A 27924-nucleotide genomic window follows, 5' to 3' on the forward strand; every position below is an offset into this window, starting at 1 on the left:
AAACAACCTAAATGTCCATTGACAGATGAATGGATTAAGAAGATGTGGTATGTATATACAATGGAATACTACTCAGCCATAAAAAAGGACAAAATAATGCCACTGGCAGCAACATGGATTGAACTAGAGACTCTCATACTAAGTGAAGTAAGTCAGAAAGAGAAAGACAAATACCATTATTATTATTATTGTATAGTTGATTTATAATGTTTCATCAAGTTCTGTTGTACAACAAAGTGACCCAATCACACACGCTTCTCTATGCTGTACAGTAGGATTCCCATTGCCCATCCACTCCAGATATAACAGCTTGCATCCCCAGAAACCCCCAAAATGCCCATCCTTCCCACTCCCTCCTCTTTCCCCCAACCCCTGAAACCCAAGTCTGCTCTTCTTGGCCATGTTCTGTTTCTATTTTTTGTTATTTATTTATTTATTGTCCTTTTAGGGCTGCACCCACAGCATATGGCGGCATATGGAGGTTCCCAGGCTAGCGGTATAATCACAGCTGTAGCTGCCAGCCTACACCAGAGCCACAGCAATGCCAGATCCAAGTCACATCTGCAACCTACACCATAGCTCACGGCAAGGCTGGATCCTTAACCCACTGAGCGAGGCCAGGGATCAAACCCGCAACCTCATGGTTCCTAGTTGGATTTGTTTCTGCTGTGCCATGACAGGAACTCCTGTTTGTTATTTTTAGATAGGATTATCTGTTCCATATTTTAGATTCCACAATTAAGTGATATCATGTGGTATTTGTCTTTTTCCTTCTGGCTTACTTCACTTAGAATGAGAGTCTCTATTTTTATCCGTGTTGCTGCAAATGGCATTATTTTGTTCTTTTTATGGCTGAGTAGTATTCCATTGTATATATGTACCACATCTTCTTAACCCATTCATTTGTCGATGGACATTTAGGTTGTTTCCATGTCTTGGCTATTGTGAACAGTGCTGCAATGAACTTAGGTGTGCGCATATCTTTTTCAAGGAAAGTTTTGTCTGGATACATGCCAAACAGTGGAATTGCTGGATCATAAGATAGCTTTATATTTAGTTTTCTGAGGTATCTCATACTGTTTTCCACAGTGGTTGTGCCAATTTACATCCCCACCAACAGTGGAGGAGGGTACCTTTTTCTCCATGTCCTCTCCATTATTTATTACATGTTGTTTTATTAATGACGGCCATTCTGACAAGTGTGAGGTGGAATCTCATTGTAGTTTTGATTTGCATTTCTCTAATAATTAGTGAAATTGAGCATTTTTTCATATGCCTATTGGATATCCATCTGTCTTCTTTGGAGAAATGTCTCTTCAGGTCTTCTGCCCATTTTTCAATTCGATTGCTTTTTGCTGTTGTTGAGTCGCATGCATTGTTTATATATTTTGGAGATTAGGCCCTTGTCTGTTGCATTGTTGGCAAAGATTTCCTCCCACTCTGTGGACTGTCATTTCATTTTTTAAATGATTAGGTCCCATTGGTTTATTTGTGTCTTTATTGTTATTATTCTAGGAGGTGGATTAGGTCCTTTGCTGTGTTTGATTAGGTCCCATTGGTTTACTTGTGTCTTTATTGTTATTATTCTAGGAGGTGGATCAAATAAGATGTTACTATGATTTATGTTAAAGAGCATTCTGCCTATGTTTTCCTCTAGGAGTTTTATAGGTCTTTAATCCATTTTTAGTTTACTTTTGTATACACTTTCATTCTTTTACATGTAGCTTTCCAGTTTTCCCAGCACCATTTATTGAAGAGGTTATCTTTCTTCCACTGTATGTTTTGTCCTCTTTTGCCCATAGATACTTGGGTTTATATCTGGGCTTTCTATCCTGGGTCCATTCGTCTATATTTCTGTTTTTGTGCCAGTACCATATTGTTTTGATGACTGTAGCTTTGAAGTATTGTCTAAAGTCAGGAAGTTTGATTCCTCCATTTTCATTTTTCTTTTCAATATTTCTTTCGCTATTTGGGGGTTTCTTGTGTTTCCATACAAATTTTAAAATATTCTGCTCTAGTTCTGTGAAGACTGTCTTTGGTAATTTGATAGGGATTGCACTGAATCTGTATATTACCTTGGGTAGTATAGTCCTTTTGACATTATTGATTCTTCCAATCCAAATCATGGTATATCTTTCCATCTGTTTGTGTTGTCTTTGATTTCTTTCATCAACATTTTATAGTTTTCAGAGTACAGGTCTTTTGTCTCTTTAGGTAGGTTTATTCCTAGGTATTTCATTCATTTTGATGTGATTGTAAATGCGATGGTTTCTCTGATTTCTCTTTCTGATCTTTCATTATTAGTATATAGAAATGCAATTGATTTCTGTGTATTCATTTTGTAGCCTGCAACTTTGCAAAATTCACTGATGGGTTCTAACAGTTTTTTGGTGCTGTCTTTAGGGGTTTCTAAGTATAGTACCATATCATCTGCAAACAGTTTTACTTATTCTTTTCCAATTTGGATTCCTTTTATTTCTTTTTCTTCTCTAGTTGCTGTGGCTAGAACTTCCAAAACTATGTTGAATAATAGTGGTGAAAGTGGACATCCTTGTCTTGCTCCTGATCTTAGTGGAATGTTTTTAATTTTTCACCATTGAGAATGATGTTAGCTGTGGGTTTTTCATATATGTTTTTTATTATTTTGAAGTAGGTTCCCTCTATCCTAGTCAGGGCAGGGCCAGGGCACTGAGCCAGCTCCATTCTTTCCAAGTGTGTGCAGTCTCATTGGCAATGGCGACCTCTATCTTAGTGGAAAGAAAGAGTGGCTGGAGCAGGAGCCTAGTGCAGGCTATGGAGGAGAGGGGGGGAACAGATATTCGGGGTAGTTCTAGAAAGCCAGCCAGAACCCCAGGTAGTTTTCACTCATCTGCCTCCATGCTGTGACTGATTTGCTGAGTGAGAAAATCTGTGTGTGTGTTCATTAAGGGCAGAGTCTCAGTTTCTTACAATCTTCTGGTAAGTTCCATTGGTTTTCAAACCACCTAAAGGGGCTCATCTTCTTAGGGTTGGGCCCCTAAGGCTGGAGTATCTATGGCGTGGCTCAATCCCCTTGCTTTCCATGGAGGATCCTAAAGCCTGTGATATACTACTCCTTCTCTTCTGTGTCCCCTGTTAGGGGTGTGGGTCTCCTCCCTTCCTACCAGACTCTATTTGGATCCTTCTTTACAGCCTTGGTTGTACAAAAGCCTTCTTGTTAGTTCCCAGGTCTACTTCAGACACAGTCACTTTATATAAAGTTGTAGTTTTGATGTGTTCACAAAAGGAGGAGAGCCCAGCATTCTCCTACTCCACCATATTGATCTCTCTGCCACAACTGACTATTAAGAAACCTATCACCACCTTCTATAGTACAGAGAAATAAATAAACCCAAGATGTATCATAGATGCTGCTACAAATGTTAAAACAAAGGGACTTTTCCAAAAATAGGGGGAAATCTACATAACATTAGGGTAACCAATACTTTTTTATATAACAGAGAAAAAAGCACTAACCATAAAATAATTGGTAAACTGGATTTAAACAAAATTAAAATTCTATGCTCTCCCATGACACTGGTGAGGAAATGATAGGGAGAAAATATTCAATGTACATAAATGTAAAAACACTTTCAAAAGAAGATATAAAAAAGGTTAGTAAACACATGAAAAATGGTTAACATAGTTACAGGGGAAATGCAAGTTAAACCACAATTATATACCACTACAAATCTACTAAAATGGTAAAAATTAAAAGCCTAATGGTACCAGTAGTCTGGAGGGTAGAGTAATTGGAGTTCTCATCCATTGCTGGTAAGACTATAAACTGCTCTAATTACTTTGGAGCACATTTTTGGAAGTTTCTTATAAAATTAAATATATACTTAACTCTATGCCCAATAATTCTACTCTCACATGTTTGTCCCCCAAAAATTAAACATGTTCTCCAAAAAACATGTATATGCATGTCCACTGCAGCTTTGTTTATAGATAAATATTGGAAACAACCCAAAGTTTCACTAACAGGTGACTGAAAAACAAGTTTTGTTAGAATCATATAACAGAATTCTGAGAAACTAGAGAGGAATAATAAGCTGATATAAGCAACAACATGGATGAATGTCAGAAAAAAAAAAAAAAAGCCAGAAGTGAACAAAGCAAGACTCAAAAGAATAATACTACTAGATTGAATTTACATGAAATTCTAGAATAGGCAACAGTCTATAGTGACAGAAACCACAGCAGTGGCTGCATAAAGTAGAGAATAGGGGGACTGAATACTTAGGGGCACAAGGAAATTTGAGGGATAATGGTATCGTTCTATACCTCGATACATATGCATTATGTGTCAAAACTCATCATATCATTATGCTTAGAATGGGCGCATTTGTGATACTGTATGTAAATTAGACATGAATAAGTTGACTAAAAATTATGAGTTTGTATTAATATTTCCTTTAAAAGTAGATTATATGATTTTTTTCTTTTTTTCTTCCTTTTTTGACTGCCCCATGGCATATGGAGTTACCAGGCAGCTGTAGCTATGACCTACACTGCAGCCACGGCAATGCCAGATCCTTAACCTACTATGCTGGGATGGGGATGGAACCTATGTCCCATGCTCCAGAAACGCTGCTGATCCCACTGCACCACAGCAGGAACTCCAAAGATTATAAAATTCTTATTTGACTCTTTTTATTGCTTACTTGTAACTTTTCTCTGTTGCATTAATTTTGCTACTTTTTTGCTTTATCCTATACTGCCAAATAAATTCAAAATAATAATAAAAATATTATTACTAACAGCCTTCTTTACACTAACAGTGTTTGAAAGTCACCTGAAACAATTATTTGGTCTGTGTGATTATGTCATCAATATGATATGCATTTGTTCATTTATTAGTTTGTTTTCAGTTATGAGTAATTGGTATTTCAGAGGTCAATTTTTATTTGTATCAGTAATTTACATGATCCTAAACTGAAATCATATGACCAATGCTGTTCAAGTAAGTCTTATTTTTATCCTAGGCGCTCCCCCAGCTTATTTTCCCTGTTCCCCTCTGAATAAACCATTTTATTAGCTTTTGTCTTTTCAATCTTCTTTTGTAAATAAAAGTAAATGTACATATTTGAACCAATTCTCTTTCTTACAAAAAGAGCAGCAGTATATTATATGTGATGAACATGGTTTTGTATCCCTTAAGAACAGGTCCTAGAGATGATGTCATCAATGTAAGGAAATCTTGCTTATCCATTTTAAATGTTGTCAATATCTGTTGTATATAAGTATCATATTTTATTCAATTAATCTTCTATGAGTAGGCATGGTGTGGCTCCCAATATTTTGCCATCATATGCCACAAATAACCTTATACCAAAGTAATTTCAAAGTTCAGAAGTGTATCTTTAGGATAGAGTTCCAGAAGGAGTGCTGGATCCAAGGTTAAGTATATATGTATTTTTGCTGAATATCAACAAATTCCCCTCCTTAGAGGTTCTACCAGTTGTTGTTACCATTTGCATTGCATGTGAATTTATCTTCCCCATAATCTCAGCAACAGAACGTGATATATTTCGTAGATTAAAGAGGGCTTCAACTGCTTTAACATGCCTACCTTGAGATATGGGGTCTATTTAATTTTATGCATCATCTGACTTGACTAAGGGATGCCCAGGCATCTGCTAAAGCATGATTTCTGGCTGTGTCTATGAAAGTATTTCTGAAAGATATTAGCTTCTGAATAAGTAGACTGAGTGAAAAAATTGCTCTCACCAATTCAAGTGGGCATGATCCAGTCATTGGAGGCCTAGAAAATACAAAAAGGCAGGGAAGGGTGAATTTGCTTTCTCTGCTTGACATGAGTGTCCTTGGTTCTCAAGAATGGCTTTAGAGGAACAGAATTTCAGGGATGAGTTTTCTGAATCGGTTCTGGGATTTCTAAAATTCACTCTCTAATCTGGTTAAAGATCCTAATGACTCTTTATAGTGGTAAAGAGAGCACTGACAAATGGTTGATTAAAGATACACAATATGTCTGCATTGGAAACTCGTAATCAACACTATATGAAGCAAAGAGAGAAGTAGATGCTTTTGGATATTTTTTGAAAACTAAAGGATAAATGACGTTGGTTGGTTCCCTAATGTTGCCGGACAAAGTGGTAAAAGAAAAGGGATGAACTCAAGGATTCCAATTCACAGCTCAAGCACTCCATAAATGACCTAAGAGCTCCTTTTCATGCCCTGAAGGAGAGTCTTATCTCCTGGAGCCACAGGGCTGAAAATCAAATACAGAACCTCATTTGGCAATTGGCTGAATTAAAACACAAGTTGAACTCCCAGCCTCACAAGGTATCCATTGTTAAAGAGAAGGGACTGTTAGGAATGAGAACATGTAAGTTGGGATGGGGATGTATTGATAGATTAAAGAGGGCTTCAACTGCTTTAATACTCTTCCCTTGAGATATGGGGTCTATTTAATTTTGATAAAACTGCAGACACTGGAGTTCCCGTCGTGATGCAGTGGTTAACGAATCCGACTAGGAACCATGAGGTTGCAGGTTCAATCCCTGCCCTTGCTCAGTGGATTAAGGATCTGGCGTTGCCATGAGCTGTGTTGTGGGTCGCAGACACAGCTCAGATCCCCCATTGCTGTGGCTCTGGTGTAGGCCGGTGGCTCTGGTGTAGGCCAGTGGCTCCAGCTCTGATTAGACCCCTAGCCTGGGAACCTCCATATGCTGTGGGAGCAGCCCCAGAAAAGGCAAAAAGACAAAAAAACAAAAACAAAAAACTGCAGATGTTGAAACTTCTCTAATGAGTCTTCATGACTGGGGGAAGAGCCCTCCCCATGCCCAGTGGAACTGGCCTCCCCAGCCCCTGTAGCAGCAGCCCCACAACCACAGTGCAGCTTCTCCATCTCCACCTGAGGAATTAACCCTATATTTCATGAGGAAACAGTAATGGCCTCCCCTGAGATAGCTGCCAGGCAAGACAATGCTGATTCTCCTCAGGACCCACCCCACCACCCCTCTCTGCTTCTAGACATACCACTACAGTCAAGACTTAGCAAACCCCTGAAGGAGGTACATTACACACCAAAAGAACTATTTGAGTTGTCTAATTTATACAAGCAGACATCCACGGAACAAGTGTGGGAACGGATTCTAATGGATTCTAAGGGGAAGGGAACATAAAGTAGGGTCAGGCTGAGTTTATTGATATGGGTTCACTAAGCTGAGATTCTGCATTTAATGTTGTGGCTTGGGGGGTTATAAAGGGCTCTAACACTGTTGCTTGGTTGGATGAAACATGGACCAAAATAAAGCCCACTGTGAGCCAACTGGAAATACCCAACCTCTCTTGGTTTAATGTAGAGGAAGGGATTCAAAGGCTTAGGAAGACTGAAATGTATGTCACAGTGAACTTGCCATTGAAGACCCACTAACCCACACTGGCAAAGTCCAGAGGCCATATCTTTCACTAATATTTTGAGAAATAAATTTGCAAGGGGAGCCCAACATCCTTGAAGGGCTCCATGATGGCTCTTTTCTATAAGACAGATCTTAGAGTAGGAAAAACAAGCACTCCATTGGGAAACCTATATGCAATGGTAATATATGGAATCTAGGGTGGCAGAGACCAAGTGGCAGAATTTAACCACCAAAGATAAGGTAGGCATGGTTACCATACTGAACTAGAGCCAAGGCAGCAATTATAATAGTCTGGCTCACACAAACCTATAACGTTGGAGATTTAATCATGATGTTCCTAGAAGTGAAAGAGAAATTCTCTCTTGATCTATATAAGCTCTAAGTCAAGTGAACAAAAGTCTAACTCAAATCAGAAAAATACAGTCACAGCCACTCACTCAATGCCCAGAGTTGGGCCAGCTTACAGACCCAGAAGCCCTTGAATGAATGGGAGACCAAGTCTCCTTGAGGAAGGACCCTAATACACTAATGAAAATTTATACAGTTAACTTTTCTGCCAGCCTTCTTCAGAGGGACCTGTAGCCTTTTACCAGGGTTACAGTACATTGGGGAGAAAAATTATACCTTTTAGAGACTGCTAGACACTGGCTCTGAAATGACACTGATTCTGAAGACCCAAAATATTACTGTGGGGCTCCAGTCAGAGTAGGTGCTTATGGAGGTCAGGTGGTCAACAGATTTTTAGTGCAGGCCCATTTCACAATAGGCCCAGTGGCTCTCTGGACCCAGGCTGTGGTTATTGCCACAGTTCAGAATGCATAATTGGAACAGACATATTTAGCAGCTGGGAAAAATCCTATGATTGTTTCCCTACTTGTGCAGTGAGGACTATTATGGTGAAAGAAAGAGAGATATAGAAAGAGAAAAAGAAAAAATCCAAGTGGAAGCCATCAGTAATGTCTCTACCTAAGAAAGGAGTAAGCCAGATTCAGGATCAAGATGGCAGTGGAGTAAGAAATGGTGCTGACCTTCTCCCACAAACACATTAAAAAAACCAACCAAACAAACAAACAAAAAAACCACATGTAGAACAATTAGCACAGAACATCTAATGAATGCTGGAAGAAGACCTGAAACCTCCAAAAAAGGCAAGAAACCCTCCATATAACTAGGTAGAACAAAAGGAAAAAATAAAGAGGGATGAGGGAAAAGGAATCAGGACAAAACCACCACTCCTGAGAGGAAGCTGTGAAAGAGGAAAAGAACCTGCACCCTAGGAAGCCACCTAACTGATATGGAGATCAGCTGAGACGGAGGGAATCAAAGCCTTGGAAAAAAGCACAGCAACTGAACTGAGGAAGGCAGAGCAAAGAGAAAGCCACACAAACCATCGGTACCACCACACTGGACATCACAGCCTGAGATGCTTAGACTCAGGCTCCAAAGATTAAGAAAAGTATAAACAAAATGAAGAAGCTCAGGAACCATTCCCAGTTTAAAGAACAGAAGAATTCCCCTGAAGGAGAAAACAATGAAACAGAGCTCTGCAGTCCAACAGACACCAAATTCAAAAAGGATATTGAAAATACTGAAGGAATTAAGAGCCAATATGAAAGAATTAAGCAGATATGAATAGTAATGCAGATTACTTTAGAAAGGAACTAGAAAATATAAGGAACCAAGAAAAATTAGAAAATTCATTTGCAGAGATGCAGGCTGAGTTAAAAAACACTAAAGAGTAGAATGAATAATGTAGAGAAACAAATCAGTGACTTGGAAGATAGAATAATGGAAATCACCCAATCAGGACACCAGAGAGAAAACCAAATGAAAAAACATGAGAGTCATATAAGTGATATGGGATAACATAAAGTGGGCCAACCTACACATAGTAGGAATTCCAGAAGAAGAAAAAACAGGGGAATTGAAAATATATTTGAAGAAACTATGGCTGAAAACTTTCCAAATATAAAGGAAACAGATATCAAGATACAGGAAGCACAGAAGGTTCCAAACAAGTTGAATCCAAACAGACCCATACCAAGACATATTATAATAAAAATGGCAAAAATTAAAGATAAGAAGAGGATTCTAAAGGCAGCAAGAGGAAAACAATGAGTTAATTATGAGGGAACCCCCCAAAGCTATCAGCTCATTTCTCTATAGAAACACTGCAGGCCAAAAGAGACTGGCAAGGTACATTCAAAGTTCTAGAAAAGAAAAATTGCAGCCTAGAATACTCTATCCAGGAAGGATATCATTAAAAGAGAAGGAGAAATAAAGAATTTCTCCAAGAAATGAAAACTAAAAGAATACAATATTAAACCCATTCTAAAAGAAATATTGAAAGGTCTCCTCCAAATAGGCAAGAAGTAAGAAGATACAGGATGGAAATCACAGTTGGAAACTAATCACTTAAATAAGCCAGTACACAGATCTAAAAGGGAAAAACTACTGTAAAAGCAAAGATTAACATAAGGAACAGCAAAAGGATAAACATGAAGATGTTAAATAAGGATATCAAAGTTACAAAATATGGGGAAGGAGAGTAAGAAAATCTTGACTCTTTTTTTTTTTTAATGTGTTTGAGCCTATATGACTATCAGGCTAAAGGAAGCAGATATAGGAAGGAGCTAACATACTGGAAAAACAGGGAAACCACAAATTAAAACCAAACATTACATTCACAAAAACTAAAAAGAAAAGGACACAAGCATAAAATAAAAGGAAATCATCCAACCAAAAAAAGAAAGGAACAAAGGAGAAACATAGAATCAACTGGAAAACAAGGTTTAAAATGGCAAGAGGATATTCTCTTCCCAATATATATATGCCCCAAATATAGGAGCACCCAGATACATACAACAAATACTAACAGACATAAAAGGAGAAACTGATGGGAACACAATAACAATATGAGACTTGAACACCACTCACATCAATGAACAGATCCTCTAGACAGAAAATCAATAAGGCAACAGAGACCCTAAATGACGCATTAGAAAAGGGAAACTTAATTGACGTTTTCAGGACATTACATCCAAAAAAACCAGAATATACATTCTTTTCAACTGCACATGGAACATTCTCAAGGACTGATGACATACTGGAGAACAAAATTAATCTCAACAAATTTAGAGTATAGAAATTATTTCCAGCATCTTTGCTGACCACAATGGCATGAAATTAGAAATCAACCAGAGGAAATGAAATGAGAAAAACTGAATACGTGGGGAATAAACAATATGATACTAAAAAACCAATGGGTCAATAAAGAAATCAAAGGGAAATTTAAAAATACCTCGAGACAAACAATAATGAAAATACAACCATTCAAAATATATGGGATCCTCCCAAAAATTAAATACCTGGGAATAAACCTGACCAAGGAGGTAAAATACTTACATGCTGAGAACTATAAAACATTAATCAAGGATACTTTAAAGGATTCAAAGAAATGGAAAGATATTCCATGCTCCTGGGGTGGAAAAACTAATATCATTAAAATGGCCATACCATCCAAAGCAATATACAGACTCAACGCAATCCCTAACCAATTACCCATGACATTTTCCACAGAATTAGAACAAACAATCGAAAATTTATATGGAGCCATAAAAGACCCAGAATTGCCAAAGCAATCCTGAGCAACAAAAATCAAGCAGGAGGCAAAACTCTCCCAGACTTCAGGCAATGTTACAAAGCCACAGTCATGAAGATACTGTTTTACTGGTACCAAAACAGACACAGAGACCAATGGAATAGAATATAGAACCCAGAAATAAACCCAGACACCTATGGTCAATTAATCTTTGACAAAGGAGACAAGAATATAAAATGGTAAAAAGACAGTCTTTTCAGCAAGAACAGCTGGGAAAACTGGACAGCAACATATAAATCAGTGAAACTGAAACATACCCTCACATAAAAGTAAATTCAAAATGTCTTAAAGACTTGAACATAAGACAAGACACCATAAAACTCCTAGAAGGGAACACAGGCAAAACATTCTCTGATGTCAACCTTACAATGTTTTCTTGGGTAAGTCTCCCAAGGCAACAGAAATAAAAACAATATAAACCAATGGGACCTAGAGAAACTTACAAACTTTTGCACAGCAAAGGAAACCATAAAACAAAGCAAAACAAAATGAGAACCTACAGAATGGGAGAAAATAGCTGCAAATAATGCAACTGACAGGGGCTTAATCTCTAAAATATAAAAACAACTTATACAACTCAAGAGCAAAAAAGCCAACAACCCAATGGAAAAATGGGCCAAAGACCTGAATAGACATTTCTCCAAGGAAGATACATGGATGGCCAACAAGCACATGAAACAATGCTCAACATCCCTGATTATTAGAGAAATGCAAATCAAAACTACCATGAGGTACCACCTCACACCAGTCAGGATGGCCATCATTAATAAGTCCACAAATAACAAATGCTAGAGAGGGTGTGGAGAAAAGGGAACCCTCCTACACTGGCTGGTGGGAATGTAAATTGGTAAAACCAATTTCCACTATGGAAAACAATATGGAGGTACCTCATAAAACTAAATATAGGACTATCATGCGACCCAGCAATCCCACTCTTGGGCATATATCTGGACAAAACTTTCCTCGAGAAAGATACATGCCCTGGCATGTTCATTGCAGCGCTATTCACAATAGCCAAGACGTGGCAACAACCTAAATGTCCATTGACAGATGACTGGATTAAGTAGATGTGGTATATATACACAATGGAATACTGCTTAGCCACAAAAAAGAACAAAATAATGCCAATGGCAGCAACACGGATTGAACTAGAGATTCTCATACTGGGTGAAGTAAGTCAGAAAGAGAAAGACAAATACCATATGATATCACTTATATCTGGAATTTAATATATGGCACAAACGAACCTTTCCACAGAAAAGAAGCTCATGGACTTGGAGAACAGACTTGTGTTTGCCAAGGGTGAGGGGAAAGGAGTGTGATGGACTGGGAATCTGGGGTTAACAGATGCAAACTATTGCATTTGGAATGGGAGAACAAGGAGATCCTACTATATAGCAATAGGAACTACATCTAGTCATTTATGATGGAGCATGATGAGAGATTCTGTGAGAAAAAGAATATGCATGTGTGACTGGGTCACTTGGCTGTACAGAAGAAAACTGACAGAACAATGTAAACCAACTATTATGGAAAAAATAAAAATTATTTGAAAAAAAAAATGGGATGCCACAAAAACAGTACCTAGAAGGAAGTTCACAGTGATAGAGGCCTTCCTCAGAAATGAAGGAAAATGTCAAATCAACAACTTAACCCACCACCTAAAGAATTAGGAAAAGAACAAGAACAACAAAAAAAAACCCTAACCTCAGCAGAAGGAAGGAAATCATAAAGATCTGAGAGGAAATCAATAAAATAGAGATGAGAAAAACAATACCAAAAATCAATAAAACCAAGAGCTGCTTCTTTGAAAAGGTAAACAAAACTGACAAACCTTTGGCCAGACTCAACAAGAGAGAAAGAACTCAAACAAACAGAATAAGAAATGAAAAAGGCAAAATCTCAATGAATACTGCAGAAATATAAGAACTTATATATATATATATATCACACACATATATATACATATATATACATACATATATACAAACATATATATATACACACACACATATATACATAGCCCTAGAAAAGACAAAAAGACAAAAAAAAAGAAGAAATAGATCAATTGAACAGAACAATCACAAGAAATGAAATTGAATATGTAATAAAAAAACACTCCCTCAAACAAAAGTCTAGGACCAGACGGCTTCACAGGGAAATTCTACCAAACATACAAAGAAGACTCATATCCATGCTCCTTAAACGTTTCCAAAAGGTTGAAGAAGGAACATTCCCAAAGACTTTCTATAAAGCCACCATCACCCTAATACCAAAACAAGACAAAGATACTACCAAAAAAGAAAATTATAGGCCAACATCTTCGATGAATACAGATGCAAAAATTCTTAACAAAATTTTACTTTATTTATTTTTTTAATGATCATAACAATCTAATTTCACAGGATTTCCATCCCATAACCCAACCACATCCCCCCACCTCCAAAGTGTCTCCGCTGGAGACCATAAGTTTTTCAATGTCTGTGAGTCAGTATCTGTTCTGCAAAGAAGTTCAGTCTGTCCTTTTTTCAGATTCCACATGTCAGTGATAGCATTTGATGTTGGTGTCTCATTGTATGACTGACTTAAAATGATAATTTCTAGGTCCATCTATGTTGCTAAAAATGCTGTTGTTTCATTCCTTTTAATGGCTGAGTAATATTCCATTGTGTATATTTACCACATCTTCTTGATCCACTCCTCTGTCGATGGACATTTAGGTTGTTTCCATGTTTTCACTATTGTAAATAGTGCTGCAATGAACATCGGAGTACATGTGTCTTTTCCAGTCATGGTTTTCTCTGGGTAGATGCCCAGGAGTGGGATTGCTGGATCAAATGGTAGTTATATGTTTAGTTTTCTGAGGAATCTCCATACTGCTTTCCATAGTGGTTGCACCAATCTACAATCCCACCAACAGTGTACTAGGGTTCCTTTTTCTCCACCCGCTCTCCAGCACTTATTGTTTGTAGACTTTTTGATGATGGCCATTCAGGCTGGTGTAAGGTGGTACCTCAGAGTGGTTTTGATTTGCATTTCTCTAATGATGAGTGATGTTGAACATCTTTCCATGTGTCTTTTGGCTATGTGTATGTCTTCTTTGGATAATGGTCTGTTTAAATCATCTGCCCATTTTTTGATGGGGTTGTTTGTTTTTTGGTATGGAGCTGTAGGAGGTGTTTATAAATTTTGGAGATTAATCCCTTGTCCACTGATTCACTTGCAAATATTTTCCCCCATTCTGTGGGTTGTGTTTTCATTTTGTTTAGTGTATCCTTTGCTGTGCAGAAACTTTTAGTTTGATTAGGTCCCATTTGCTTATTTTTGCTATAAACTTTCCTCTTAGAATGGCTTTTGCTGCTATAATAGAGCAAAAATAAATCCAGGAGGCACACGAATATACCATATAAAATAAACCCAAGGAGGAACACCCCAAGACACATATTAATCAAACTGACCAAAATTAAAGACAAAGAGAAAATCTTGAAAGCAGCTAGGGAAAAGAAACAAGTAACATACAAGGGTTATCAGCAGATTTTTCAGCAGAAACTCTGCAGGCCAGAAGGGAGTGGCATGATATACTTAATGTGATGAAAGGAAAAAACCTCCAACCAAGACAACTTTACCCAGCAAGGCTCTCATTCAGATTTGAAGGAGAAATCAAAACCTTCACAGACAAGCAAAAGCTGAGAGAATTCAGCAACACTAAACCAGACTTACAACAAATACTAAAGGAACTTCTCTAGGCAGAAAAGAACAAGAAAAGAAGGAAAGAAAAAAGAGCAACACAAACAAATCCAAAACAATCAATAAAATGGCAATAAGAACATACATATTGATAATTACCTTAAATGTTAATGGACTAAATGCCCCAACCAAAAGACATAGACTGGCTGAATGGATACAAAAACAAGACCCATATATATGCTGTCTTCAAGAGACCCACTTCACTTCTAGGGACACATACAAATTGAAAGTGAGAGGAGGGAAGAAAATATTTCATGCAAATGGGGATCAAAAGAAAGCTGGAGGAGCAATATTCATAACAGGCAAAATAGACTTTAAAATGAAGAATATTTTAAGGGACAAGGAAGGACATTACATAATGATCAAAGGATCAATCCAAGAAGAAGATATAACAATTTTAAATATCTACACACCCAACATAGGTTCACCACAATATATAAGGCACCTGCCAACAACCTTAAAAGGACAAATCAACAATAACACAATAATAGTGGAGGACTTTAACACCCCACTCACAGCAATGAACAGATCATCCAGACAGAAAATCAAAAAGGAAAGACAGGCCCTGAATGAAACATTAGACCAGATGGACTTAATAGTTACTCATAGGACATTCCATCCAAAAGCAACAGAGTACACATTCTTCTCAAGTGCACATTCTTCTCAAATGGAACATTCTCTAAGACTGATCACATCTTGGGCTACAAGTCCAACCTCAGTAACTTTAATTGAAATCCTGTCAAGCATCTTTTCTAACCACAACACTATATGTCGGAAATCAACAACAAGAAAAAAACTGCAAAAAACACAAACACGTGGAGACTCAACAACATGCTACTAAACAACCAATGGATCACTGAAGAAATCAAAGAGGAAATTTAAAAATACCTAGCAGCAAATGACAATGAAGATACGACACTCCAAAACCTATGGGATGCAGCAAAAGCCATTCTAAGAGGAAGGTTTATAGCAATACAAGTCCACCTCAGGAAACAAGCAAAAGCTCAAATAAGCAACCTAACGTTACATGGAAAGCATCTAGAGGGAGAACAGACAAGACCTAAAGTTAGTAGAAGGAAAGAAATCATAAAGATCAGAGCAGAAATCAATGAAATAGGAATGAAGAAAACCATAGAAAAGATCAATGAAATGAAAAGCTGGTTCTTTGAAAAGATCAACAAAATTGATAAACCCTTAGCCAGACTTACCAAGCAAAAAAAGAGAGAGGACTCAAATCAATAAAATTAGAAATGAAAAAGGAGAAGTAACAACGGACATCACAGAAATACCAAGGAACATAAGAGACTACTATATGCAACTATATGCCAATAAAACGGAAAAACCTAGAAGAAATGGACAAACTCTTAGAAAAGTACAATCTTCCAAGACTAAACCAAGATGAAATAGAAGAGATGAATGGACCAATCACAAGAACTGAAACTGAAACTGTGGTTAAAATCTTCCAACAAACAAAAGTCCAGGACCAGATGGCTTCACAGGCAAATTCTATCAAACATTTAGAGAAGAGCTAACACCTATCCTTCTGAAACTATTTCAAAAAATTGCAGAGGAAGGGACACTCCCAAACTCATTCGATGAGGCCACCATCACCCTGGTACCAAAACCAGACAAAGATACCACAACAGAAGAAAACTACAGGCCAATTTCACTGATGAACATCGATGCAGAAATCATCAACAAAACACTAGCAAACCGCATCCAACAATACATTAAAAGGATTGTACATCATGATCAAGTGGGATTCATCCCAGGGATGCAAGCGTTCTTCAATATCCGCAAATCCATCAGTGTGATACACCACATTAACAAACTGAAGACTAAAAACCATATGATCCTCTCAATAGATGCGGAAAAAGCCTTTGACAAAATCCAACACCCATTTCTGATAAAAACCCTTCAGAACGTGAGCATAATGGGAACCTACCTCAACATGATAAAGGCCATATACGACAAACCCACAGCGAACATCATTCCCAATGGTGAAAAGCTGAAAGAATTCCTGCCGAGATCAGGAACAAGACAAGGATGTCCGCTCTCACCACTACTCTTCAACATAGTTTTGGAAGTCCTAGCCACAGCGATTGGAGAAGTAAAAGAGATAAAAGGAATCCAAATTGGAAAGGAAGAAGTAAAACTATCACTATTTGCAGATGACATGATACTATACCTAGAGAACCCTAAAGACTCTACCAGAAAACTGTTAGAGCTCATCCATGGATTTGGCAAAGTCGCAGGATACAAAATTAATACACAGAAATCGACAGCATTTCTATACACTAACAATGAAAGAGCAAAAAGAGGAATTAGGGAAGCAATCCTGTTTACCATTGCATCCAAAAGAATAAAATACCTAGGAGTAAACCTGCCCAAAGAGACAAAAGACCTGTACTCTGAAAACTATAAGACACTGATGAAAGAAATCAAAGATGACACAAACAGATGGAAAGACATACCAGGCTCTTGCATTGGAAGAGTTAATATTATGAAAATGACTATACTACCGAAGGCAATCTATAGATTCAATGCAATCCCTATCAGATTACCAAGGACAGGAGTTCCTGTCATGGCTCAGCGGTTAACGAATCTGACTAGGAACCATGAGGTTGCAGATTCGATCCCTGGCCTCGCTCAGTGGGTTAAGGATCTGGCATTGCCATGAGTTGTGGTGTAGGTCACAGACACGGCTCGGATCCCATGTTGCTGTGGCTCTGGTGTAGGCCGGTGGCTACAGCTCCGATTAAACCCTTAGCCTAGGAACCTCCAAATGCCATGGGTGCAGCCCTAAAAAGACAAACAGCAAGAAAACAAACAAACAAACAAAAATTACCAAGGACATTTTTCAGATAACTTGAACAAAATATTTTAAAGTTTGTTTGGAAGCATAAAAGACCCAGAATAGCCAAAGACATCCTGAAAAAGAAAAATGGAGCTAGAGGAATCAGGCTCCCGGACTTCAGACTATACTACAAAGCAACAGTCATCAAAGCCATGTTGTACTGGCACAAAGACAGACATATAGATCAGTGGAACACGATAGAAAGCCCAGAACCAAACCCACACACCAACAGTCAGCTAATCTATGAAAAATTAGGCAAGAATATACAATGGAGAAAAGACAGCCTGTTCAATAAGTGGTGCTGGGAAAATTGGACAGCCATATGGAAAACAATGAAATTAGAACACTTCCTAATATCATACACAAAAATAAACTCAAAATGGATTAAAGACCTAGATATAAGACCAGATACTATAAACTTAGAGGAAAACATGGGCCAAACACTCTCTGACATAAACGACTGCAACATCTTCTCAGATCCACCTCTTAGAGTAATGACAGTAAAAATAAAAATAAGTAAATGGGAGTTAATTAAACTTCAAAGTTTCTGCACAGCAAAGGAAACCCTAAACAACACAAAAACACAACCCACAGAATGGGAGAAAATATTTGCAAATGAATGGACTGACAAGGGATTAATCTCCAAAATTTATAAACACCTCCTACAGCTCCATACCAAAAAACAACAACAACAACAACAACAACAAAAACCAAGCCAACCCCATCAAAAAATGGGCAGATCTAAACAGACAATTCTCCAAAGAAAACATACGGATGGCCAAAAAAATGTGAAAAGATGTTCAACATCACTCATCATTAGAGAAATGCAAATCAAAACCACTATGAGGTACCACCTTACACCAGCCTGAATGGCCATCATCAAAAAGTCTACAAACAATAAGTGCTGGAGAGCGGGTGGAGAAAAAGGAACCCTAGTACACTGTTGGTGGGATTGTAGATTGGTGCAACCACTGTGGAAAACAGTATAGAGATTCCTCAGAAAAATAAAAATACAACTACCATTTGATCCAGCAATCCCACTCCTGGGCATCTACCCAGAGAAAACCATGACTGGAAAAGACACATGTACTCCGATGTTCATTGCAGCACTATTTACAATAGTGAAAACATGGAAACAACCTAAATGTCCATCGACAGAGGAGTGGATCAAGAAGATGTGGTAAATATACACAATGGAATATTACTCAGCCATTAAAAGGAATGAAACAACAGCATTTTTAGCAACATAGATGGACCTAGAAATTATCATTTTAAGTCAGTCATACAATGAGACACCAACATCAAATGCTATCACTGACATGTGGAATCTGAAAAAAGGACAGACTGAACTTCTTTGCAGAACAGATACTGACTCACAGACTTTGAAAAACGTATGGTTTCCAAAGGAGAGAGGCTGGGGGTTAGGGGATGCTGGAGATTTGGGATAGAAATGTTATAAAATTGGGTTGTGATGATCATTGTACAAATATAAATGTAATAAATTCATTGAGCAATAGAAAATAAAAGAATGTATATATATATATATGTGTGTGTGTGTAACTGGGTCACTCTGCTGCACAGACAAAATTAATAGAACATTATAAATCAACTACAATAAAAAATTTAAAAATAAAAAAAAAGAGTAAACCAAAAGTAATACCATATCCATGGAGGGATCACAGAGATTAGTGCTACCATCAAGGACTTGAAGGATGCTGGGGTGGTGATTCACAACACATCCTCTTTCAATTCTATATGGCTTGTGCAGAGGACAGATGGATCCGGGAGAATGGAAGTGGTCTACTTTATCGTAAGTTTAACCAGGTGGTGACTTAAATTACATCTAGTACTGCTGTACTAGATGTGGTTTCATTGCTTAGACAAATTAACACATCCCCTGGTACCTGGAAGGCAACTGTTGAGGTAGCAAAGGTCTTTTTCTCCATATCTGTCCATTAATGCCCACCAGAAGCTGGCTGCTTTCAAATGGCAAGGCCAGCAATACACATTCACTCTTCTCCCTCAGAAGCATAGCAATCCTCCAGCCCTATGTCATAATTTAGTTTTCAGGGATCTCAATCACCTTTCTCTTCCACAAGATACCATAGTGGCCCTTTATATTAACGATATTGCACTGATTAGACCTAGTGAGTGAGAAGTAGCAATGACACTAGGATCATGGAAAGACATTTGCGGAGTTCCCATCGTGGTGCAGTGGAACCGGATCCGAATAGGAACCATGAGGTTGCGGGTTCGATCCCTGGCCTCACTCAGTGGGTTAAGGATCCAGCATTGCCATGAGCTGTGGTGTAGGTCGCAGATGCCACTCGGATCTGGTGTGGCTGTGGCTTAGGCTGGCGGCAACAGCTGCGATTAGACTCCTAGCCTGGGAACCTCCATGTGCCATGAGTACAGCCTTCAAAAGACAAAAGATTTTTTTTAAAAAAAAAAAAAAAAAAAGGGAAAGACATTTTCAATGTCAGAGGGTAGGAAGTAGATCTGAATACAGGGAAATTTTAAGGGGTCCTGTAGTGTGGAGCAGGTCAAGTTATCACTTCAAAGATAATCAGTCATATCTGGCTCTCTTACAACCAAGAAAGCAGCACAATACAATGTGGGGCACTTTAGATTTGAGGGGCAATATATACCTCATTTGGAGCCCTACTCCAGTCTATTTACCAAGTGACCTGAAAATTGCTACTCTGGAGTCAGGTCCAAGAAGAAAAGGCTCTGCCACAGGTTCTGGCTGCTATATGTAAGCTGCTCTGCCAACTGGGCCATATGATTCAACAGATCCAGTGGTGACTGAGGTGTAAGTGGCAGGTGTGGATGCTGTTTGGAGCTATTGTCAGGCTACTAAGGGTGAATCACAGTGCAGGCCTTTAGGATTTTGGAGCAAGGATCTGCCATCACCTTTGGATAACTATTCTCCTTTTTGAAAACAGCTCTTGGCCTATTACTAGGCCATAGCAGACACGGAATGCCTGACAATAGGCCATTTATTACCATACAACCTGAGCTTCCCATAAGGACTGGGTCTTATCTGCCCTACAAGGCCACAAAGGGCCTATGCACTTACACTCCATCAACAAAGAGAAGTGACAGAGAAAGTCAGAAGGCCAGTGCCAAACAGGCCCTTTAAGGGTTGGAACAGATAGCCTCACGGGGAGCTCTCTTTGATCAGTTGACAGGGAACTAAAAGACCCGAGACTGAGTTACAGATGGTTCTACACGATATACATGCATCACCTGATTATGGACAACAGACACACTCTCTCCTAGATATCCCTGAAGTACGGCAGTAAAGGGAAATTTTCTTAGGAAACAGATCACCAGGTATAGCATCTAGTTGTGCACACTGTTTACAAGGAGAAATGGCCAGATCCGTGATTACATACCAATTCCTAGGCTGTGGCCAACGGTTTGTCTGCAGTCAAGGACATGGAAGGAACATGATTTGAAAATGGGTGACAAAGAAATGCTGGAAAGAGGTACATGGATAGACCTCTCTGAACAGGCAAAAAAAAAAAAAAAAGGAAGCATTTGTGTGCTATTACAATGCTCACCAAATGGTTACCTCAGAAGAGGAATTTTAACAAACAAGTGGATGGGATGACCCATTTTGTGGATACCAGTCAGCCTCTTTTCCCAGCCACTCATCACCGCTAAAGGCGCTCATTAAAAAAAGTGGCTGTGGTAGGCAAGGCAGGCTTGGCAGTTACATATAGGCTCAGCAAAATAGACTTCCCCTCACTAAGGATGACCAGGCTCTAGCCACCAATAACTGCCCAACCTGCAGTGGCAGAGACCAGCACTGAACTCCCAGTATGGCACCATTTCCTGGGGTGATCAGCCAGCTACCTAGAGGCGCATGCTAGAAGTTCATTACACTAAACTGCTTCCAAAACAGAAGCGGGGGCGGGGGGGATTTTATTCTTATTGAAGTAAAAAAGCTGGATATAACCCGCCTTCACTGAACCCAATGCTTCTGCCAAAGATACCAGCCATGGACTTAACAAAGGCCTCATCCACAATCATGGTATTCCAAATAGCACTGCTTCTGATCAAGAAACTCACTTCACAGAAAAAGAAATGTGGCAATGGGTCCATGCTCAGAGAATTCTTACTATGACTTCTTAGAGAAGTCTTACTATGCTCCCCACTATCCTGAAGCAGCTGTCTTGTTAGGTGTTAAAGTCTTTTGAAGGCTATCACACTGCCAGCTAGGTAGCAACACTTTGCAGGGCTCAGGAGAGGTTCTCGAGGCAGTGGAGTGTATACCCTGAACCAGTATCCAATATATGGTGCTGTTTCTCCCAGACCCAGGATTCATGGGTCCAGGCATTAAGGGGGGGAAATGGAAGTGATACCACTCAGTACTTACCTTAGTGATCCACTAGCAAAAAACTTTTTGCTTCTTGTTCCCATGACTTTAAGCTATGCTAGCCTAGAGGTCTTAGTCCTAGAGGAAGGAATGCTTCCACAGGAGATACAACAATGATTCTATTAACTGGAAGTCAAGACTACCACCTGACCAATTTTGGCTCCTCACACCTCTGAATCAATAGGCAATGAATGGAGCTATGGTGATGGCTGGGGTAATTGATCCTGATTCCCAACAGGAAATTGGACTCCTACTCCATAATAGGGTAAGGAAGAGTTATGTCTTAATATAACCATGGCCTGAGATTAAGGTCATTAGACAACAATAACAACACAATCCAGGCAGGCTGGGAACACAGGAAAGAAGTTGGGTTCATTCTAGTACTGATGATTTAAGGAGATCCTCTGCAGAGCAGGGACCAAGACTTCCAAGGAGGCCGAGGAACCAGCTGCTGCTGGGACTTCAGTAACTCAGAGGAGAACCACACTGCTAACCCTGGACCTCCAACTCAGATCTCTGAAAGAATCAGTAGTCAAATGATGCTAGCACTTCTAATGAAGAATGACAGGGGTTCTAACAGAGTCAACAAAACTGGAAGTCAAAATTAATCATGTCTACCAGAATGAAGGTCCCCACCAAAAACACAGAGTCACTTTCAGCACAGAAGAAAGTAAACTCCCTTTGCCTACCACCCATCATTCCAGGCTACTCTACCACCCACTTTTGGCACAGCTATCTGGAAAAGAGCAACTAAAACAGAAATGTGGTATGTGTTGGCACATCCCAGACCTTACATTTCAAGAGTACAAAGGTGGCAGGAAGTTTACCACTGATATACATTAGCTTCAACATGTTACTTTGTCATGCTTTGCTCAGGAAACATATAGAGATGACTCACAAGGGAAAAAAGGAACATTTAATATTGCTTGAAACACTGAAGAGTAAAAACACAGTAGGAATCCTTCACTGTAATATTAATGCTTCTGACCCTGACATGAGGGATCCTTAAATGGTTCTTGAAATTGACATGCCCTAATGAGTCCCTACTCTTAAAAGAAAAACTAGTGGGTTTTTGTTTTGTTTTGTTTTTAGAGAAGTAGGAGCCTTAATCTTCTGTTTCCTCCTCATCTTCTTCTTCCTCCATCCCTTCTTCCTCCTTGGTATTGTCCTTTTTCTTTTTACATTTCTTACAAAGCACAAGGAAGCAAAAAATAAATAAACAAATCAAAGAAATAAGCCACAAAAATGATTGGTTCTGCTTCATGTCTACCTCTTCTCCTTGCCCGTGAGAAGGTGTGCCACTATCATCGCTACCTCCATTGCCTTTGTGGTTGCAGTAGGGAGGTGCCCATCCAGGGTTGCAGTGGCAATGCTCTTTATTATTGCAGGTCCCCTGCATGTGGCAGGTCTCAGGCTGACAGGCTTGTGGCTCACGAACCATACTGACACACTTGTTGCGGATGCAAATCTTTTCTGGACCACATATTGTACCCTCTTTCACTTGACCGATATCAGACCCAAACATCCCCAAGTGATAATCGGTGCCCCAGCAAGTGGTGTTATTGAAGTGAAGCTGATGCACGGTGGAATGCTCTGTCAGATTAGGGATTACTTCCACATTTTCACACTGAACTCTCCCACACAGGATATCTGGGGGTCTGCATTTTACATATTGTGTGTCTTCAATACCACAGTGACCAAATCGATTTCCTTGGGTGTTTATTTCTTTGTAGCAAATCTGAGATGCACTCCTTGCATCTTTGCCAAAAATCTCCCTGCACTGTTCATCACGGTTGTTACATCTCCTTTTATAGCAGTAGGCACTGTTGCTACAGGGAATTCCATCCTGCACATATACATCTTCTGGGCACTGATGGGATGTGCCATTGCACCACTCTGGAAGGTCACATTCACTGATCTGTTCTCTGCACAAAGTCCCAGATGGCATGACTTTGCAGTCTTTGCAACACAGCCCAAAAGCACAAGCAGCTCCAGGCTTCAGAGCGCAATTCAACCGACAGCAGGGATCATCTGCACACTGCTCTACTGTTCCACAGTCACACTCCTCTCCTTCTTCGACCACTAGGTTCCCACAATACTGTAGTGTAAAGATACTCCCTAGTTGTGGAGGAGAATAAAGACATAATCCATCCCTGATAAAACTGTCCCAATACTGAGCATAACTGCAGTTGCTGAATTTATTTGTCACCCGTCTGGCAGGAAACATTATGCACCACTGAAGTTCACACACACACCATGTAGTATCATGCTGCATACCTAAATTATGACCAAGTTCATGGGTCACAACAACCGCAAAATCATACAGCCTCTCATCTTCGAAAACATCAACTCCACTATTTAAAGGACTCTGGCATATCCCACCAACGTAGGCAACTCCAAGTTTTATGCCAAATGATTTTTTAATGAAAAGATGGGCAGCATCATGTGGCAATCGGGCATCAAGGTCAAAATACTTCCAAATAGCAAAATCCTCCAAAAGCTTATCTATGTCATCAGTGGGAACTGGGTTTTGTTCAGTCCAAATTTCAATCCCAGCTAAAATTACATCAAGTTCCAAGGCGTTATATAAGCTGTCAATTATGTTGACAACATCAACTATGTCACGCTGCACTACTGACACATTACTTCCCAAGTGAACATATCGAAGTTTGTCTACAACCACTGCCAGCTCAAGAAACCGCAAGTGGGTCCACCAGCCTGTGTAAGAACTTTGCCTCAGAGTAAAATTATGTGATGCACGCAACTCCAATTGGTGTGCTATTTCCTCTTCTGTTAATCCACATCTCATAGGTGGGAAATGGGTAGCATCATTGTCTATCTTATATACCAGGTGTCCAAATGTGGCAGAAAATCTAATTGGTTCAATTTCATAAGCGAGATCATTTATCTGCAGTATTCCTCGGAAACCTCCAGAACAGGTACTGAGGGCAACCAGGGACTCAGAGACCCCCTCCACATAACCATGATAGTAGCAGTCATTGGGAACAAAAGGCTGATCCTGGTGAAGGGCATGCTGGTCCGTGTAGGTGAACACTGGGAGGTGTCTGGAAACCAAGAACTTCTTGACCCTCATGTGGACAATGTGTCTCTGGCCCCCAAACCACAGGCGGTAGGACACCCAGCCTGGAGCCTTTGCATTTCTGCTCCTGCCAGTCACCTTCAAGGGAATCACCAATTCTGGGGAGGAGAAGTGATGGGAGGGCCTGGCCTGACAGTGGCCAGAAATGGATAGACACACCCCAAGCCAGAGCAGCAAGAGAGTAACTCTGATGTGGACCAGGGCCTCACCCCCTGCCATTATGAAGCCCTCTGTCCAGGGCAGAAGAGGGCAGGATATCAGGCACGACTGGTCTGGCTCCTCCCTCTGAGATGTTCAGGGTGCAGGATTGACCTTTATGGATCTGTGTCCTGGAAGAGTTGGACCATCAGAGCTGCAGTGCTGAAAGTGAAAGCAGAACAAAGAGCTAGGAGAGGGTGGTAGGGATAGGGAGGGTGGGGAAGGAGAGAGAGGGGAGAGGAGAAAGTGATTTCATCTGGGACAAAGCTTGAATCAGTAATATTCCTCAGATTGTCTCCTGTGTGTAAAAAGGGCAAGTGGTGGGGAAGGGCAGGTTTGCAGGGAGAAAGAAGAAGGAAGGTTGGTTAAACCTTAACAGGCTGGTTAAACCTGATAAGGAGTCATTACATACTGTTCTCTTAACATGTAATTTGGCATGATATTTTCCACAGTAAAGAGACTGACATCTGACTCCCCATTTCCCTATCACCCAAAAAATCAACTTGTACCCTACTATCTTCTGCAGGAATGTGGACAACCCACTCAAAACTCACATTTTTTTCCCCTTTATTCAGACCTTTTGCTCTAACTCCCTTTGTTCTTCTATGGACATCTTATCTAGTCCCATTCTGCTTCAGGTTAGCAGTCAAGGTAAACTCACTTAAAGGACTCATTTGTTTTGGGAGACCCCCTCCAGTCAAGACAAATTTTTATTTTATAACACATTTTTATGTGCAGAAATCCTTGGGCATTCAAAGCAAGGCAGCCATACTGATGGAGTAACAGGGAAAGGGGCTGCTATTTGTTTGGGGACAAGGCAAGCAGCACAACTGCCTCCAGTCTGGGCACTGAGGCAACAGACTTCTCTTCACCCAGCCCAGCAGTATCATGTTCTCATTCACAAGAGACCTATCTCGGCATTTAAATTCCACTCTATATTTTACATGGCTGGTGAGTTAGCTAAATTCGCTAAAGAAAGCTGGACTGAGGAATCTAAAACTAGAGTCCGTCCATTAAAATGTTCAAAGACCACAATTTGAATGGACTTACTTCATTTCTGCTGAAAACATACATACAGGTAAAAGCTAATTTCACTCATTCGCTGACTTTCACTTAAAGTATCAACAATTTGCTTGATATGTGGAAACAAGAGTGAAAACACATTTGGAGATACATTTGAACAGATACTGAATATTCTAAACAAGGACACAAATGGGGTCAGCAATGTAGAGCAGGAGGAACATCCTCAGCATTATGATGTCAAGAACACATGGACATACCTGGATACTTGTCCAGAACTAACAGATGGCTATCAGAATACTAGATAAAATCTCTTAGGGAAAGCAGCCCTGATAGAGGTGAAATCCTAATTACCTAATTACCAGATTTCTTCTCTATGTCTTCCTTCATGATATCCTTGGTATCTGCTACAGATTTGGGGTTATTACGATGGGAATGTGGAGTTGGAAGAGATTAGTAAAGATCAAGAATTATAAAGAGGAGTTCCCATCATCACTCAGTGGTTAACAAATCTGACTAGGAACCACGAGGTTGCGGGTTCGATCCCTACCTTTGCTCAGTGGGTTAAGGATCCAGCATTGCAGTGAGCTGTGGTGTAGATCTCAGACACAGCTGTGGCTCTGGCGTAGGCCAGCAGCTACAGCTCTGATTAGACCCCTAGCCTGGGAACCTCCATATGCCGTGGCAGCGGCCCTAGAAAAGGCAAAAAGCCAAAAAAAAAAGAATTATAAAGAGAACAGCTCCGATTGGACCCCTAGCCTGGGAACCTCCATATGCCTTGGGTACAGCCCTAAAAAGCCAAAAAAAAAAAAAAAAAGAATTATAAAGAGGAAAGTAACCTATATTAAGCTTTTTCAAAAATAAGTCATGGTAATAATAAAAAAAAAGTTCCCTGCCAAGAATCTTTGAGACAGACCCGTCTTTGTCACCATTGCAGTACTCCAAAGACAAGTCTTGGAGAAATATTACCACCGAGTATGTGGACTGGTTATCATTCCACAGCCCTTCTTTCTAACATGACCCGAACTTCAAGCAGTGTGAAAATCTTTCTCTGCTTCACTAGCTAACTCTTTCTGCTATTCTATGAGCTCTTTCAAACTCTTCAAGACTCCTTACTTACTGTGTCTTCATCCACTCTTAGTCATAGCTAACTCAGTGTTTCTCAAATTCAGGTCAAAAACCATACAGAGTCATGAGATTGATTTAGTGAGCCACAACTAAATGAAACAACAGAAAATAGCAGAGAGCTTCATATAGATCAGGGTCACCCACTATTACCTGTCATCACAGAAGCTATAGCAGCATTCTGCTGGCACATCTTAAACTGATTATCATCTGCTTTTCGAACCCCAAAGGTAAATTTATCCTTTGTCTATGGAGCTGGAGATGGAAATCTGCACATTTTATTTCTCCATTTCTAGCTGGCTGCCCAAAGAGTTTTGTCAAGAAGGGCACAAGAAGGAGAATAAAAGGCAAAAGCAAGGAAGAGGGGCTTACCTGTTGCCTGCTGTTACTTTTCAGGAAGGCCCCTGCAATGGGACCTTGCTCTGG

General features: G+C 39.6%; 1 protein-coding gene across 1 annotated transcript in view; it reads right to left on the bottom strand.

Moving 5' to 3' along the window:
- Positions 1 to 25502, bottom strand: part of LOC125136751 (disintegrin and metalloproteinase domain-containing protein 20-like) — a 40122-nt gene extending 14620 nt beyond the window's left edge. The window contains 3 exon segments of the mRNA XM_047797542.1: positions 23297 to 25372; positions 25374 to 25472; positions 25474 to 25502. Coding sequence (XP_047653498.1) covers positions 23297 to 25372; positions 25374 to 25472; positions 25474 to 25502 — 2204 coding nt within the window.
- Between the last annotated feature and the right edge of the window lie 2422 nt (positions 25503 to 27924).

This window comes from Phacochoerus africanus, chromosome 9, assembly GCF_016906955.1.
Source record: "Phacochoerus africanus isolate WHEZ1 chromosome 9, ROS_Pafr_v1, whole genome shotgun sequence".
NCBI lineage: Eukaryota > Metazoa > Chordata > Mammalia > Artiodactyla > Suidae > Phacochoerus > Phacochoerus africanus.